Source organism: Prunus avium, chromosome 5, assembly GCF_965620075.1.
Source record: "Prunus avium chromosome 5, drPruAviu1.hap1.1, whole genome shotgun sequence".
Taxonomy (NCBI): domain Eukaryota; kingdom Viridiplantae; phylum Streptophyta; class Magnoliopsida; order Rosales; family Rosaceae; genus Prunus; species Prunus avium.
Window position 1 is genome coordinate 27,531,467 of NC_142288.1, and position 17,290 is coordinate 27,548,756.

At 34.1% G+C, this 17,290-nt stretch overlaps 2 protein-coding genes and 1 pseudogene across 3 annotated transcripts; 1 reads left to right on the forward strand and 2 right to left on the reverse strand.

The window, feature by feature from the left end:
* Positions 1–275: 275 nt before the first annotated feature.
* Positions 276–2,604, reverse strand: LOC110762398 (uncharacterized). 2 transcript variants are annotated; one of them, XM_088253612.1, is made up of 4 exons: positions 2,194–2,604; positions 935–1,978; positions 741–846; positions 276–587 (listed from the first exon to the last, which is right to left on the reverse strand). In XM_088253612.1, exons 1-4 carry the CDS (start codon positions 2,490–2,492, stop codon positions 573–575), a joined length of 1,464 nt encoding a protein of 487 aa, XP_088109738.1. In that variant the 5' UTR covers positions 2,493–2,604; the 3' UTR covers positions 276–572. The 2 variants fall into 2 exon arrangements, with proteins under 2 accessions (XP_088109738.1, XP_021820725.2); XM_021965033.2 differs by having other exon boundaries at positions 276–594.
* Positions 2,605–6,167: 3,563 nt separating this feature from the next.
* On the forward strand, positions 6,168–7,085 carry LOC110762266 (uncharacterized; annotated as a pseudogene).
* A 1,211-nt stretch (positions 7,086–8,296) lies between these two features.
* LOC110762382 (uncharacterized) lies at positions 8,297–11,589 on the reverse strand. The gene is made up of 10 exons (XM_021965020.2): positions 11,372–11,589; positions 11,119–11,285; positions 10,969–11,033; positions 10,610–10,650; positions 10,391–10,479; positions 10,183–10,296; positions 9,833–9,910; positions 9,289–9,354; positions 8,844–8,924; positions 8,297–8,673 (listed from the first exon to the last, which is right to left on the reverse strand). The coding sequence occupies exons 1-10, from the start codon at positions 11,487–11,489 to the stop codon at positions 8,566–8,568; spliced, it is 927 nt and encodes a 308-aa protein (XP_021820712.1). The 5' UTR covers positions 11,490–11,589; the 3' UTR covers positions 8,297–8,565.
* Positions 11,590–17,290: the final 5,701 nt, after the last annotated feature.

The following is a 17,290-nucleotide window of genomic DNA, read 5'->3' on the forward strand; positions in this document are numbered from 1 at the left end:
AATTCAAGCCGTGTCTTCCACTAAATACAGACCAATAATGATGGCTTCAAAGGAATTCTTTACCTCAGGTAATACATACCGTTATTCAGTATATATAAAGGAAATAATTTAAATTTCTATTACTGAAATAAACATAATTTTAGTTAACAAATGCTAATTAAGGCATTAGCCTAAGTGAGAAGACGGTGAAGCAAGATAGAACAAACAGAAACCACATGATCAAGATCCCAAAACTACCACAACAAATATAACTAATATATATTGCATGTACTGGAAACGAAATTGAACTTCACATTCATCAGTTTGTGCAGCAACACACTGAAACATGATAATTATATATAGTAAACAAGGAACATTAATTCAATATCCTTAACAAAAACAAAAAATAGCAATATCAACTGTGAAGAAAAGATAACAGCCAATAATGGGCTAGATGGAAGTAAAATGCCTCAATAATATCTAGTCAAAGACGGATGCCCTGCTCTGCTCCTCAGGTACTTACATTACAGCTTGTTTTCTACTACCTGTATTCCCTCCTTCCAAAAGCTTGGCTTTTTCATGCTGCATGAAGGCTATTTCATGTTTGACTTCTTTCTGCAAAACCCAATTATATTATGTGAGAAACTAGACCCAAAGGCTAATAAAAACACTTATAGACATGCAAACAATTGAGTCTCTTGATTCATGGTCATTAAAGAAAAAGAAAAAAAAAAGATTTCATGTAAACACATTTCTTTTACCTCATTCATCAAAGAATTCTCATTCAAAGTGGTTTCATCTTCTTGTTTTGGCTGCTTCATGCTTGCTGCACTCTTCTCTTCTACGGGTTCATAATCCCCACACTCTCTGTGAGTCATAATCATCGTAAACAATAAAATCCAACACACAAATTAATGTTATTGATGAGAACACAAGAAATGTGAAGAAAACTTACGGAGTAAAGCCGAATGTAAGCAAGAACCAATTACAGTCCTCGATTTTCACAGGAAGAACAGTTGAATGTAAGGTCTCGATCATATGTCTTCTTCCTTCTTGAACAATTTGAAATGTGGTGATACAAAGATGTTGAACGTCATCACATTCTTCGTTACTGGCAGTCTTAACATGAACAAAGTCTTGGTTCCCCAAATGAACCAAATAGTCAGTCACAAGTTCATCAAATTCCAATGGCGGATCCGCAATCTCAAGGTCGTTCAATTTACATTGCTGGACTAGTGAATATGCAATATCACCATCATCATCTTCTTTCATCTCCAAAGAGTATGCTATGATCGCCTCTGTCTGAAACATATGTAAGGCATAGATAGTCTTGCCTACAACCACGGCCCTCCCTCGGAAAGGAGTACAAGTGCCAATTTCCACTCGTTTCCAATTCTGTCTAACCACGTGAAAAGCAACGACATCAAAGTTTCCGTGCAAGTCAGACAATATAAACAAAATAATATCATAACCAACTGCATAACCAATTACCGCCATAGTAAATCTATGAGAAAATGGAAACCGAGGCAATTGCACCCAATCTTTCTTATCATGGTTGTATTTCCCAAAGTATAAGGCTGAACCTTCTACGAATTCCGTTTTGGCTTCAAGAAAATAAAGTGTGCCATATGCAGAGACAACTGTTCCATGCTGCTTAAATTGTACGGTAGAAGGTGTTAAACGATCTAATGCCCTAGTTTTAGTATCAAAGATATACCCTCCAAATGACCTAACGCAAGGTTTATTCCAACCCTCCTCTGAAAACACATATAGTTGGGAGCAGTCAAAAATCCTTGCACCCAAATAGGTAGAAGGACTGAACGTGGCTACAGGTTCAAGTGGTCCTCCTCCGCCCATATCTTCAACTTCTCCTCCGAATTTGAATTTAACTTCATATACGGCAGCAGTGTATTTGCCCCCAGTGAAAGTTACCATTAAAAACAAAGATCTATCTTCCCCTTGATTTACCGTCGTTGATGCATTATCTACCATGGGCAAACTGGACAAAGAAGAGAGATATACAAAACAAGTCAAGTTAATCTTTCCAAACAACTTCCAGACACAGAGAGAATTAATGAATGAAGCAAAAGCTACACAATCTACATAGCAAGGTAAACATTTTATATTATATAATATATAAAAATAAAAAAACAGCGATGCAAATGGGAAACAAAAATTAAGAAGATGAAATCCACTAGTAAGCCATGCACTGACCTTGGGTAAGGACGAACGGCCCCATGTTGGCGACTGAAGGGGCGTAGCAGGCCAAGCTCCTCCGATATTAATTTCTTCAGCGCGGCTAGAGATTTCTCCATCTCCGATATCTTGCCCAGTTCGCCCAACGATTTCTCCATCTCCCATATCTGTCCCAGTTCGCTCAGAGAGTTCTCCATCTCCGATATCTTGGGCAGAGATTTCTGGATCTTTGATATCTTACCCAAGAGCTCATCCTGGCGTGATGCCATCGTCAAGGCATGGTCTTGACTGGTGGTGAAGTCAACGGCTGTGGCCATAATATTGGAATGCTAAATTGAGGCAAAAGGGAATTTAGGGTTTGGGGATGCCGCGGCAGAAGGGAGTTTTATTCAAGAGATGAATTTGCCTTCATTTCATCCGTGAAGTGATGTATTTATATAATGTCCTAATTAATCTTGATAGGAACAGGAAACTTATAATTGTTTTTCTTTATTCTTGTTTTTTATTTTGTTGAGAGAAAACAGGAAACTTATAATTGTCTTTTTTTTTTTAGGAAAACACAATGAAAACTTATATATAGTTGTTTTTGAATATGCGACTCACTTTTTCAAAACTTATATATATATACACGACTCACTTTTCTAATTTAGTAGGTTTAGGTGTATTGAACGCTTTATTCTATTTGGTTTCCCGTTTTAAAATTCCTAGTGTTACTGCTGTTTGTTTATTTGTTACCCTTTTTATGAGTTTTTTGGGGTTTACTGGTGAGATTGGGTTTTAGGGCCAATTGAGGAAGTGGTTTAGTTCAAAGCCCTATATAATTGATATTATTTTTAAGGAAGAATCAGGAAACTTTTATTAATATTATTTTTATGAAGGAAGAAATAGGGACCTTTTTATTTTTGGCCAAATAAAACACAGGAATTTTTATTTTTTTTTGTTTATTGTTTGAGAGAAAACAGGAAACTTATAATTGTTTTTGAATATGCGTATGGTATTTATATGTACAACTTACTTTTCTATTTGGCTTCCCATTTTAAAATTCCTTGTGTTACCTGTTTATTTATTTGTTACCCTTTTTATGATTTTTTTGGGGTTTACTGGTGAGATTGGGTTTTAGGACCAATTGAGGAAGTGGTTTAGTTCAAAGCCCTATATAATTTACCTTCTTCTTTGATTTTATTGCTTCACTTTGGTTAATCAAATGTGCGGGTGGACTGGATCTCTCTTTGACACCATCGTTTTGCTTCATTGTCCAAGATAATCAAAGGTTACCTCATGCTTTCTCAGTTATATTTCAGTTTTTGTTTTCTTTTCTTTTGAACATTGTAGCAGTATTTTTTTTCTATTTGGATAGAGTTGTGCATCCCAGTTTTCTTAGGATGCACACTGCTGTTTTTTGCTTTTGTTTTTTCAACTTACTCTTCTTTTTGAGCTCAAGTGTTTTCTAAGGATACTCTTTGTTCTTACAAGTATACTTTCTGCAAGATGTTGAATGATTTGGAAGACTAAAGTGCATTGCAATGTGTACTTTGTTTGCTGGCTAATTAAAAGTTGCTGGAGAAGATGCAATGTGTTTTATTAACTGCTTGTTTGTTTCTATCTTTTCTTGCAGATTACTTTCATTGCTGAGAATTCTTTTCGGTAAAATGGATGACCAGAGAGAATTATCTGACTTTGTTCGAAAGTTGCATGATGAAAATAATTCAAAGCACAAGGTCATTGGTTCTAGGCTTTGTTATTACAGTTTCAAGTTTAATCATAGAATTTCTGAAGAATTGTATGAGGGGCATTTGTATTTATCTTTTGATCCTCACAAACCACCGATAAATGTGGTGTTTGTAAAAGTTGCTCAAGAAGATGCAGAAACAATATTTCAAAGGACTGCTGCAGCTAAAGATGGTGTTGTTTTACGGCCGTGGACGCATTTGTTCTCCAAACAAAAGGAGTTTGACGACTTGCCTAAGGATACAGATTTGAGGAAGGGAATTTGGATTCTATGTTATGATCGCTTCGAACACGATCTTAAACATTGGACACATTTGGCGAAGCCAAAGCCTAAGGGAATTGCTTATAATGATAAGCTTAAACTACCTATCAAGACTGGCGATGATCGTCTTAACGAATTTTGGTATAATTCTATAAGGTAATTGGTTAGATTTTGTTAAAATTATTGATTATAGTTTTGTTTAAATTGTATTTGACATAAATTTTTCGTATTTTTTGTAGGAAGTTGATTGATGGTGTATGTGACATACATAAAGAGGGGTTATATCATGGTGGGTTGGGTTCGCGGAGTAATTATGTATTTATTTGCAAAAGTCTGAAGATAATTAATATTAAGGGATCTTTAGATAAGTTAACTGATGAACAATGTGAGGCGCAGAAGAAAGAAGATATTACGGACCTTTTATGGATGTTGGACAACTGGTTCGAATCGATACTAGCAGGGGGGAAACGAAGTTGGCTGGAATGTCAACACTTCTTTGATTTTGTCAACCATGCTAAGACTTTGAATTTGGGGTGAGTTGTCTATCTCTTTTATTTTATTTTTTACTTTATTTCTTATTGGATGTTCTTTTTGTCCTTTCAGCTATGATGATTTTGTCAAAAAAGTGTTGGGTCATCCGTTTTTGTTAAAAGCTGATCAAAGGATGCGTCTCTTTGATCATTATGACACTATGAGGAATTGTCCAACTACTGCTCAACGTGTCAACTTCGCTTTGGCATTATCCGCTTTTGATAATTTCAAATCCTGGAACTCTACTTCAACCGTTAATAACATGGATAGCTTTATGTCGGGTGTTTATAACCACTCCGCATCAAAAAAAAAAAACAACAACAAAATAAAGCAAGTTACTCTGGGACTGTGAGCAGTCTTCTTAGGTACCTCAGGAATCTAAATCATCATTATCAGAAACATGGTTTGGCGGCTGGTTCTCTGGAGGATGTGGAACGTGGTGTTACAACACATTTTCGTGGGTTTTTGGAGCTGCTTTACAAGCATTTAGAATTATAGTGGGAGCGGTGTGTGGTTCATTTCATGGTGTTATTTTATTTTGTTATTTTTTTTGGTCAAAGGTGTTATTTTATTTTGTATATCAAAGATTATATTTCATGGCATAAGTAGATTAAAGATTTGGTGTACAATATTAGTTTAAGAAATTGTTTGGCAATTGCAATACTAATACAAGTACATGTGAGCACAACGCTTCTTATTCTTTTATTCTTTTATTCTTTTTCTTTTTCCGTTTGCAGTCAGCTTTTTCCTGGTTGGCTTTTTCAAGGTGCCTCAGGGCTTTTCATGCTGCATGTGCGCTCTTTCCTCCTCCTTGGTTTCTGTGCAAAACAAAATTAGATTATGAGAAACTCAACCAAAAGGCAAATAAAAATACTTATAGACATACAAACTATTGAGTCTCCTGATTCATGGTCATTAAATATATAAAAAGATTTCATGTAAACACGTTTCTTTCACCTCCCACATCAAAGAATTCTCATCCGCAGTGGTTTCATCTTGTTGTTTTGGATGCTCCATGTTAGCTGTACTCTCCCCTTCTATGGGTTCATAATCCTCGCACTCTTTGAGAATCATAATCAACAGAAACTATATTTATATGGGTTTTGATACATAAAAAGTGTCACAGAATCCAATGTACAAATTAATTGAGTTGGAACTATCTCAAGTTAAATTTATGTATGGAATTATAAACATTTGAATCATGTTTTTGTTATCAATTTTAATAAATGTACTCTTCTTTATTGATCGTTTTTTCTTATTATTCATATTTATGTGTCTATTTTTTTATATATGTTGATCATTTTTTTATGCAAATATGTGTTGATCATATTTATTAATATTGTTGTTATAATCATTTTAAATACATAAGATGGCAGAAAAAGTAAACAAAATAAAGCAGAGGACAAGAAAAGACAAGCAAATTAATGACAATGAAGGAGATGACAAAGCCTATTTTCGATGGAATATACAAATGGAGCGTTCATTAGCAGATATACTTAGAGAAGAATGTCATATCGGTCACAAAGGAGATGGTGGTTGGAAAACAGTTGCTTATAACACCGATGCTGCCATATTGTCTGCACAATTTGATATTGAAGTAAGTGCTGATAACATAAGAAATCGTGTTAAAACCTGGATAAGGTTTTATGGTATAGTCAGTGATATATTAAGTCAGAGTGGATTCAATTGGGATGCAACAAAGAAGATGATCAGTGTAGATGAAGACAATGTTTGGGATGAGTACGTGAAGGTAACTTATAATGCAATTATATCTTTTTGTATAACTAAAATTGTGGTAAATAAATGGTTAACTTTGATTTTCTGCTTGATAGTCTCATGAAGATGCTAGAACTTTTCGATTTAAAGTGATTGCAAACTGGGATGATATAGTGGATTTATGTGGCAAAGATAGAGCTACTAGAGAGGGTGCTAAAACATGTGCAAAAGCTCCTGAGGTTATGACTCCTGAGAGTGATCCCAATATTATTGTTGATTTGGAAAGTGATACTCAAGGTTTTGAGAGTTGTCAGGTTGATGATGTTTCACCCAGCTCTAGTTGTCCAAAGAGAAACAATCAAAAACCTTCTAATATTCCCCCATTAAAAAAAATAAATAAATAAATAAAAAAGGTGGTACAATTAATGTTCTTGCTGATTCAGTGGCTAAAATGGCTTCATCTTTGGAACACTTTATCAATTCTACTACACAAAATCTTGATCCAACATAAGTATATAATGAAGTGATTGCAATTCCAGATCTTAGTCCAGATGAACAACTGAAGGTATGCTCTTGGTTTATAGAAAATGAGAAACAGTTTCTCATGTTAAAGACAATTCCAACTGAGAGAAAGAAGGGAATGGTGTTGATGTTTATTTCACCAAGAGCATAGACACATTTTATATTCAGTTGACATCTTTAATTTTTGCTATTTTTGTTGAAACATTGGTTGGGATGATTAGCTTCATTTTTTTAATTACGTGATTTATGCTTTTTTGAATTAGACAAGCTACAGTTGCAATTCTTTACATTAGTAACAATTGAGGTATGTGCTGTTAGACAATTTTCGTACTGCACAAGTCTTTCTAATTATATATATAATAATAATGTATTGAACTATGCTGATTATTCCTATCCAGATTTTATATACAAGACTGTTGTAAAAAAATGTTGTTACTTCTGAGTAAATTCCAATTCTGTGATGACTATCCAAACAGGTGAAATTGTAATTTCTGTCATTTCTTAAATTCCGCATATATGACATCCAAAAGCTGAAATTTGCAATTGACGGAATTTTTAAATGATGAAATTGGAAATTCCGTCATTTACAATTTCCATGGAAATTAGAATTACTTCATCCAAACATTGGGGATACTGCTGCAGAGGGAAGTTTTTATAACGGTTGGTTGGTGCTATGATATTGGGAAAGTTTCGAACTCGTGTAAATTCCTAGACGCTGCCATTCTTTTTTGTCTATTTTTTTGTTCTAGTTATGTTATACTAAAACCTCACGATTAGTTGTGTACTTTCATAGCGCTGCATGACCAACTTTCTGGTCGTCGATGCACCGCCAGCCTCACCACCAGGTTGCCTCGCACTGCCTCATGATGAACGAGTGTCTTTGATGTTCATAATCCCACCAGCCTTTCATAATCCCACGAATCTATTAAGATTTCTCGAAAATAAATATATATATATATATAAAGATTCTGAAAGTGTCAAGAATCAAACTGAGAAGATATGAAAGAGTGTTGTACAAAAATAAATACAACGAAGAAAGCAATATTTAGCAATCCAAACCGAAGGAAAAGGACTCAAATATCTCAAAACTCATGTGTAGAGGCTAAAATGGCGGAACAAACTCATGTGTCATTGGGATTGTTTCTGATTGAGAGTGTAATTATTGCATCGTTTCAACTTCAAAGACCCGAAAACAAAGTTCTCAATCAACCATTATCAGACATTAAATATTAGTTATTTGAACGGTTCTGTCTTCTTCACATTGGTTTCATCAGTTGCGTTCTCTGTATTTGAGTTTTACATGTCATGGGAGCATTTGTCGATGCATAATCAGAAGTGAGCACTCTTTGTTTGCTCAAACAATACAAAACAATATAGTAAATTAGTAATGTAATTACAACGTCTTATATCAATAATTTATGAACGCAAAAATCCTCATTTTTGTTTTTGTTTTTATTTTTTCGCAGGAAATGTCTGGTTGCTATTAAAACTCTTTAACTGATAGAAGATATTTTAATTTCATTTACAAATGCACACTCTCAATGGGCACATCTTGTGTCAGCAGTTTTTCTTTAAGGTATGTGTCGTGAGATCTTGTAATCCATCTGATGTTTGTCTTTCATTTCATGATGTCAATTTCTTGAGCAGCCAAGTTGGAACCTGCGCATCTTCATTCTTCCATTCAAAGCAAGAGCCAAAACATCAAATTCCTCAACATACCAAAGCTCAGATACGACCGCCTGAATTATATTTTGAGGACCTTATAAGCTCATGCATAGGAGGATACAAACAAATTACATAACATAAATTACTGTGGTTATAAATAACATATCTCACCTCAAATCCTCGGAGGAGGATACAAACAAATTACATAACATAAATTACTGTGGTTATAAATAACATATCTCACCTCAAATCCTCGGAGTTCATTGTTTAGACGATCAACAAGCCCATGGAAGAAGTGGACCTGATCCCCAGTATTAGATAGCACCTGAACATGAAAAAATAAAGAGAAGAATAAAGAATAAACTAACAGAACATAGATAGATCTAATGGCATGTAATGGCAACCGGCATCAAAATGATATGACACATGTTTCCTTGAACTCTCAATTGATGGAAAGTTCTGGATCTTATCAAGGATTCACAAATTCCATTAACTATGAAAAGTAGTCATTCATATACTATATATGAAAATTGAAAAGAAAAAAAAAACGAAGCAAGCCTAGTTTCTTTGAAGAATATAAGAAAGAGACTTAACATTTTCAGCAGATCACTGCAGTATTAAAACAATTACATGTCACACTAAGCAATGAAATAACTAATTGCACTCAAAGAGCCTTTAGATGATACTACCGTGGATGATGCTTTCGGGTGACCCAGAAGCCTTGCAAATGATGTATGAAGAATAGCCGCATCATACTGCAGGAGATAATTGCTACAACCATAAGATACTGGAGGAAAACAAGCTATTTACTCAAAGTCTATATCAGCCTACCACTACTATTGCACAGCGCACTAATGAGGCCAGGTCATGAAGATGAGATCCAGGATGCAACAACTATAAGTTCCATATGAGAAAGAATGAAATAACTTGTTGGGGACTACACACCCCTTTACACCCGGAGGTCAGTTTGGCAGCCAATAAGATAAATCAGAAAGGAATAAGTTCTGTAAGCTTCAGGAAATTGTCACCTCAAGCAAGAGTTACTGTCGTTCATTTTCAAATTCAGGTAAAAACGTATATTAACATTAAAACCTCGGTTCTAAGCTTGAGTTCATAGATGATCTCAAGTTATTAAAGAGTATTCTGTTAGTTAACTTCACAACTCTTAGTCTACATAGTTTTGAGGTACTGTACTAAAATAAAAATGAATTAAGACATAGGTATGGCTCTTACAAGTTGCTTCTCTGGTGCCCGTGGAAGTGCAGTCCTCAATTTTGCACGAATGGTTATAGGATCTGATCCAGAGATTACCTAAATTGGAACACAAACATTAAGTGCAAAAGAGTGATTCCAGCAAATAATTATATCTCATATAGTTGCCTTGATGGTTAAACTACAAGACATACTACTGCATAACACGTCACGATGTCCTCAAATTGGGGATGGGGAGAGAAAATGCAAATTTGCAATACTGTTGAAATCAAGAAATACCCTATTTTTACAAGCATTACATAATTCTTGTTTAACATACATTAAGAGAAGGGAGGCATTAAAGAGTGATTATATAGGTCATGGAAAACAACCTGCCAGCACCCAAGAAGCACACCTGTTGAAGTTAAAACCACCCTGTCTAGGACAATTTTTAAAGGGCAGAGTTCCTGTGTGACAGCTCTAACAGCAGCTGCTTCGGCTTCAATCTGACCCCAAAAAAAGGGTTCAAAAACTAAATTGACATGTAAGTGAAAAGAAAGATGCAAAGAAACAAATAAATGGCTCCAAAAAGGCTGTTACCTCATCTTGAGTGGCAGGAACAGGTGAAATATGGTGTGAGGCATGGAACATACTAAAATGGTACAAGCTGGAGTTCTGAAACCAAATCACTAACAAAGAAATGCATAAGCATACCAACAAATCGTAAATACTAAGTTGACAATAGATGAACTAATCCTAATTTGAGCTATGATTATGTAGTCTGTCAAAGATTTGATAAAATGACAAACAATAGCTTACCTTTATCAAAGTACGGATCAAGTATAGGTTTAAGAGCCTCCCTGCAACAATTCAATCATGAATGCACAACTTCAATGAAAGAGTACTAAGCTGAAGCTATGAAATTATACCCAACGTTATAATTTTGCAGATAAAAAAAATCCAAACTTTAATGTGCTTGATTTCAGAGAATACTTCTCTATGCTCCATTACATTTAGAACTAATAAATAAAGTTCCCAAATTTAATAATCGAAAAGATACATAAATACTGATATCAACTAAAAAATTTCTTTTTTTTCTTTCACCTGATAGCATTGATAATTTGAATAGGAAAACACAATCAACAACACATAAACAGAGAAAGAAAGCAAATACTTACGTTATCGGAACCGAATACTGTGTGCTCAGATGCAAAACATTAGCACGTACAGGGGGATTTGCTGCCTACAGAGAACACATACAACCCAATTAGCCAAAGCTCCAAAGCCTAAAACTTTAATCAATCCATCAATTGAGATATTAAGTTTACCTTAAGTATAGGTGCTACAGATCCATCCTTGATGGTAAAAATATCAGAAAGCGAGAGAGACTGAGAAGTGTGGCCATGTTTGAGAAAAAGCGGTCCGTGCTGATCCAAATCCCTAGCCATCCGATCGTACAAGGCGGACCTCTGCTCCTTATTGGAAACCGTAGAATCTGGAAGGAAAGTGTTGAATAAGAACCCAATTTCTCGGGAACCAAACAGAAAGAGTGAAAGAGTGAAGGAAAGCAATTGAAATTACCAGAAGCAGATGTGTAATTGTGTGAAGAATCAGAGTTCCGGAGCGCCATTTGGAAGAGAGAGTAGAAGAACAAGGCAGAGAAGAGCCAGAGGAAAGCTACGGTTTTGGAGCGATTCATGCCACTACGTCACCGCCACCGCCCAACTCATCAGCACCATTTAGCCATAAGCTCACCACTGGCTCTGAGATTGGTAAAATTCATAACAGTTTGGTTACTGTTCTTTTTCTTTGTTTAACAACAAAAAGAAAAAGAAAAGTCAGAGAAGTTGGTGGCGGTTAAGATTAAAAAGGAAGTAAAAGTATCATCTTTTATGTTAATTACTGTTTCATAATTTTGGGTTTGTTGGTGTGTTGTCCATTTTCTTGTTTTGAATTTGACTAATCATTACATCGTAGCAGTAACAGAGTGAAAATAATCTAGAGACACTTCAATACGCAAACGTAAAAAATTCTCATTTGGATCCCCCAAAAAAAAAGTTCTCATTTGGAAATGGAAATTGAGGTCAAACTCAAGTGACTTGACTCATCCTTTATGAATACAATCTCCCTGTCGTTTGAAAAAACAATAATAATAACTCAACTCATAGAGCAAATGAGTGAAACACAAGCATCCAATGAGTGAATTTCCAACATCTTGTAAAAAAATTAATATAGGCTTTTTTTATACAAGCGATAGTCTATATTATAGGGGAGAGACCATTGGAGTGTTAGTTGAATTCACGGATGGAACTACCGTAGGGGCTACACTGGGATTTAGCATAGTGAGGTTTTTGGGGTACAAAAAATTTTAACCTATATATTTATCTTTTTTTTTAATATAGCTTAGTATGTAATAATAACCTATTACAGTAAAAAAAAAAAAAAATTGTGGTTTTAGTTGCATTTAATATTTATTTATATTTTTGAGAGAAAAATATTTATTTGTTTTAAGTTAAAGCTTATTGTAAATTGCAAAGGGCTTGTAACTCAAATAGTTAAGACCATATACTTTTGTTCAAGGTTCGATTTTCCCATCCCGCACTATCGCTTGTGTTCGTACCACTTTTACAAAAATCAAAGGAGATAGTATCGTATAGTAGTGTAGCTCGGAAGTCCGAGTGTCGTATCCACAGAGAGCAGTGTAAAGAAAATAACAGAGATGAAAAAGAACAAGTGTGATTGAGAGGTAGAATTATGCAAGATTTGATTTGGAGAAAATTTAATTGATTAAAACACTAAGGCATTGGGTTTCCACTTTTAACATAAGCATGCAACTCTTAATAATTTGATCCACAAAATATTTTCCATTGTAGTTGTTCAAAATAATTAAAGCTCTTTTTAATTTCCTTTAGAAGTATTCTAAGCATAACTTGTACCATTGGCAACAAACTATCAAAAAAATAATCTTCATCAAAATTCTATTAATCTTTAGTAATTCTCTTCTCTTTTAAAAGCATGAAAGTTTTTACTACACTATGGGAAAAACATGATTGAACCCATGAAATAGATTATCAAACATTCATCAATTAATTAAAAAGAAAACTACAAATTCCATTTGAACAAAAACTACAAATTCACATTAAAGCTTAAGTTTGGATCAAACTAATAAAAATTACACACTTATATTAAAAGTTTCCTCCCTAGCCCTAGCTAGGGAGTTAGTTCCCCATAATAAAATAAAACTAAAAACAGAATTTAAGACTTAGAAATATGGAGGGAAAAGAGAAAAAGCTCAAGATTGTGGAGCTTGGTGTAGTTTTACAATGCCGTAGCTCCATCTATTTATAGGAGGATGGGAGCAATATTCATGATTTTAATATGTCTTCCACTTGCCATCAAACCAATTGCCAAGTTGCTTTCTTTAATTAATTCATTGTGATGATGACTCCTTATCTAAATTCTTCAAAACTTTCTTCCACTTGAACACTTTGTCATGCATTTCCATACTTTCCTTCTTCTCATTGTCGGGTATCACTCTTGAATTTCTCCACACCACTCTCCACTTGCTTCTTTACTCCAAGCTTTTATCATTTCAAATAAGTACCCATCATTTTCAAATATATTCCTTAATCTTGGCCTAGTTCCTTGACTTTGGTTTTCACAAAGATCTTTGAGTCTTCTTATCAATTGCTCCACTTGCTCATCTATCGTATCTTCTCATAAAAACTGCAGCAACTTTCCTCAAATTGTAGCTAGATAACAACTCAAGCATCATCATTCTTCTTTGCATTCATTGGTTGCAAGTAGTCAATTTGAACTTCTCCTTCATTGTTTATTCATTCTTTCTTTATTTCTTCAATGATGGAAGCTTTGCATGCATGTCCTAGAGTATATTCATGCAATTGATTGCTTCTTCTTTTCATTTGTTTTATCTTCAATTGCATTTGCTGCTGCACATATTTCTTCTCATCCTTTACTTTCTTCTTGCAACACATTACTTACTTCTTTTCCTCAACATGCTATTGGTGGAAGACACTTAATATCTACAAACAACCACTCATTAAATATAAAAACAAAGATTGGAAAGAAACAATAAAAATACTTTAATAGATTTATATAAAACAAAAGAAAATACTAACAAATATAAATTTAAGGATAAAACTTGTATTAATTTTGTGCTCATCAAATACCCCCAAACCTATATTTTGCTAGTCCTCGAGCAAAAGAAAATAAAAACTAAGTAGAAAAGAAAACTAAGCCACTTTCGCAGGGATCTCGATTGCATTTAGCATATGCAACAAGCCTTTAAACCCCTAGGTTACCCTAGTGGACGAGTATAGTCTCGTGAGGGCTTTCAGTGATGATACCCACAAACATCGAAATGAGAGTTTAAAAATTTATGCTACAACAAAATTTGAAAATTTAAACAAATGCTTAACCATCATCAAAAGCTATTTGGATTGAAAAATTCATGAACAATTTTTAAAAGAGCAAACATGCTTCAAATTAATCCCCACATAAAGTTTTGATCACTTATAATCATTTAGTAAATTTTTCATTTGTTTCCTTTGGTGTTTAAGTGAACCAACACATTTTAGAGACAAAAGTTAATTTCAATCATAGTAACCTCATTATTTCAATCATTATCAAAATTCAGTGCAAATAACTAACCAAAGCATATATATACAATTTTTTTTCTTTTTTCTTTTTTTTTTCTTTTTTTTTTGATTGTGACTGTGCAATGTTTAGTTCCATTAAGCTTTCTAATTAACCCATGTAGCGAGATTTAGGCCAACGACTCTCAAACCAAAGGTTTTAAGGCATTAGGTGTAGAAACACCCCTAAGGGCTTATTAACTCGAGTTAAAAAGGCTACAGAACTAAACTAGTCACAAAATGTATTTACCCCAAAACTTTACCGTTTGACGCGAACACTCGCTGCTGTTTAGGCAAGAGGCCCGGTTACTAAGTAAAACTCTGGATAAATTAACATCATTACTATTATTTTATTTATTTACTTATTTGTTTTTTTACGCCAAGGTCAATCAAGAGCAATGTCTTCTAACTCTACTTAAAACAACAAAGTTAACTATAATTGATCTTTTCTTTCATTCTCACTAAAGTGTTGATGTGCATGTGAGAGTTCAAAGTATAACTCATGAATTATCCACTAAATAGAAATAAGTGAAAAAAAAAAAAAAAACTAAAATTATGGGTTTAAAATTTAATAATATGTTTCCAATCGTAAAAATCATTCATGAGTGTTAAATCTGATTTGATGATAGTAAGCATAAAAATCTAGAGATAACACCATTTTTATTTTTTAATTAATTTTTTTTTAATTTTTGGGTGAAATAAAATAATTAAAAAAAACAAAACAAAACTTCTAAACCTTACCCCCAAACCTAAATCAATCATTGTCCTCAATGTTGAAGAATGTAGGTATCAACAAAGTTATAACAAGAAATGAAATGGAGTAAAGCAATTAAATAAAAGAACAAAAAAGAATTAAAATTATAATTTAGTTGCAAAAATAATAAAAAATAAAAATAAAAATAAAGGAAAACAAAAATAACCAAACAAAACAGTAAACCCTAACAAACAGTTCTACGCAAACCGAAACCCAAAAGACGAAGAAGTCCAGCCCATTGGAACCTCCAAATCAATTGAAAACCCAATCCAAACGAAAGCCCAAAATTTTTTATTTTTTTTTTCGGAAAGAAAATAAACTAAGTTATAAAAGAAAAAGAAAAAGAAAAATAAACACATTTCCAAAATTTTAAAAATATATATATATATATAGAAAAATAAAAACAAAAACTGGAAAGGGAAGGTCACGGATAAAAGAAGGAAGGGATGTGTCGGCGTGCAGAGACAGCGTTCAATAATTAAGCAGAAAACACGGAAAGTGAAAGTGAAAGTAAAAGTGAAAGTGAAAGTAAAAAACATGAAGGTAAAAGAAAAAAAATTGTCTCCCCTCTAAAAACACGCGGCTGCAAAACGTTAGGGAATCCGAGAGAAACAAACGCAGAAGCCGAAGTCTATTTAACCCGTCTCTGTGGAGTTGAGCTTGCGTCTGTGTTTCATCCTGAAAACTCAGAGTAAAACATCAATAAGCAAGAAACACAAATCACAATGGCAACCTCACCCACTTCCCTCGATGATTTGAATCTAGAGTTGGCCCTTGCGCCATCAGTGGCTCAAGTAAGTGCTCCTCCTCAATCCGTCTTCCCAAACTCCACATATCATCATGGCTCGGCCTCAAACTTTGCTGAGGCAATGCCGAGAAGAGTAGTGCTGCCAGGAGGGATGACTGTTAGGAGACTCACACCGGCAGATCATCTGTACATGACACAGAGGTCAGACAAGGCCGCGGTGGAGGAGTCTCATGATTTAACTGTTCTCCACGCAACCTCCTCCACAAATCTGGGCATAAGATTACTGGCGAGGACGCGAGAGTGCGCAGTTCTGACCGAGGAAGTAGCCTCTTTGAAGGCTCAGGTGGCGGATTTGCAAAAGCGGCTCTACTGTGCCAACCAGCAAGTAGAAGCACTGTGGAAGAGAAACAATGATCATGCAGAGCTTTTGCAGATTCTACAAATAAGAGAAAATAGAGGCAATTAGTATGATGCCTCAGGTGGCTCAATATCTGGGAAGAAACATGTGATTTTTAAATATATGTATGCATTTTCACGTCTATGTATGTAATCACATGTTTATGAAATGAATAAGTATTCGAGCCAAATTTCCGTGTGTGCAATCAAGAAGCAATCTACTTCCCAAACTTAACAACAAATTAAATACATAAACAAGTAAAAGAAAGAAAGAAAGAATTACAGTAATAAAAGCAAAGAGAAACAAGAAATTCAGAATTGCCTTAGTTGGAGATCGGGTTCCGATCTGTTTATTTATTTATTTATTATTTTTATTTTTATTTTTTTTACAGTACTTAAATAGAAAGATAATACCTGGAAAATATGCGTGTCAATCCCTTTGGTATTTATCCCGTACAGAATGAAAGACAAAAATAATAAATAAATAAAATCCAAGCAAAAAGAAATAAAGACCAAAATAAAATAAAACACACAAAAAGAAAACTAAAATCTATACAAATACAAAATAAACAGTCATAAAAAAAATACAAAAATAACCACACAAAGAAATAAGCAAAAATTATATTGTTTTTTTTTTAAAAATTATTTTTTTATTTTTAACACTTTGTAAAAAATAACTTATTTTAAAAACACAAATATACAAGCAACTCACGGATGACCAGTTAAGGGCCTCAGAAAACACAGCCAGGGGATCCCGGAAGGTTGGAGGGGTCACAATGGTCCCGCTTAAAACCCAAACTTCTTAAACACCAAAGGTGTCGCCTATAGAACTCCTAGACACTGTATTGACGAAGACACTCACTGGAGTTACCAAAAGTCAGCTCATATGAAAAATCTTTTTTTTTTTTTTTTTTTTTTTTTTTTTTGTGTGTGTGTGGGTAATTTCT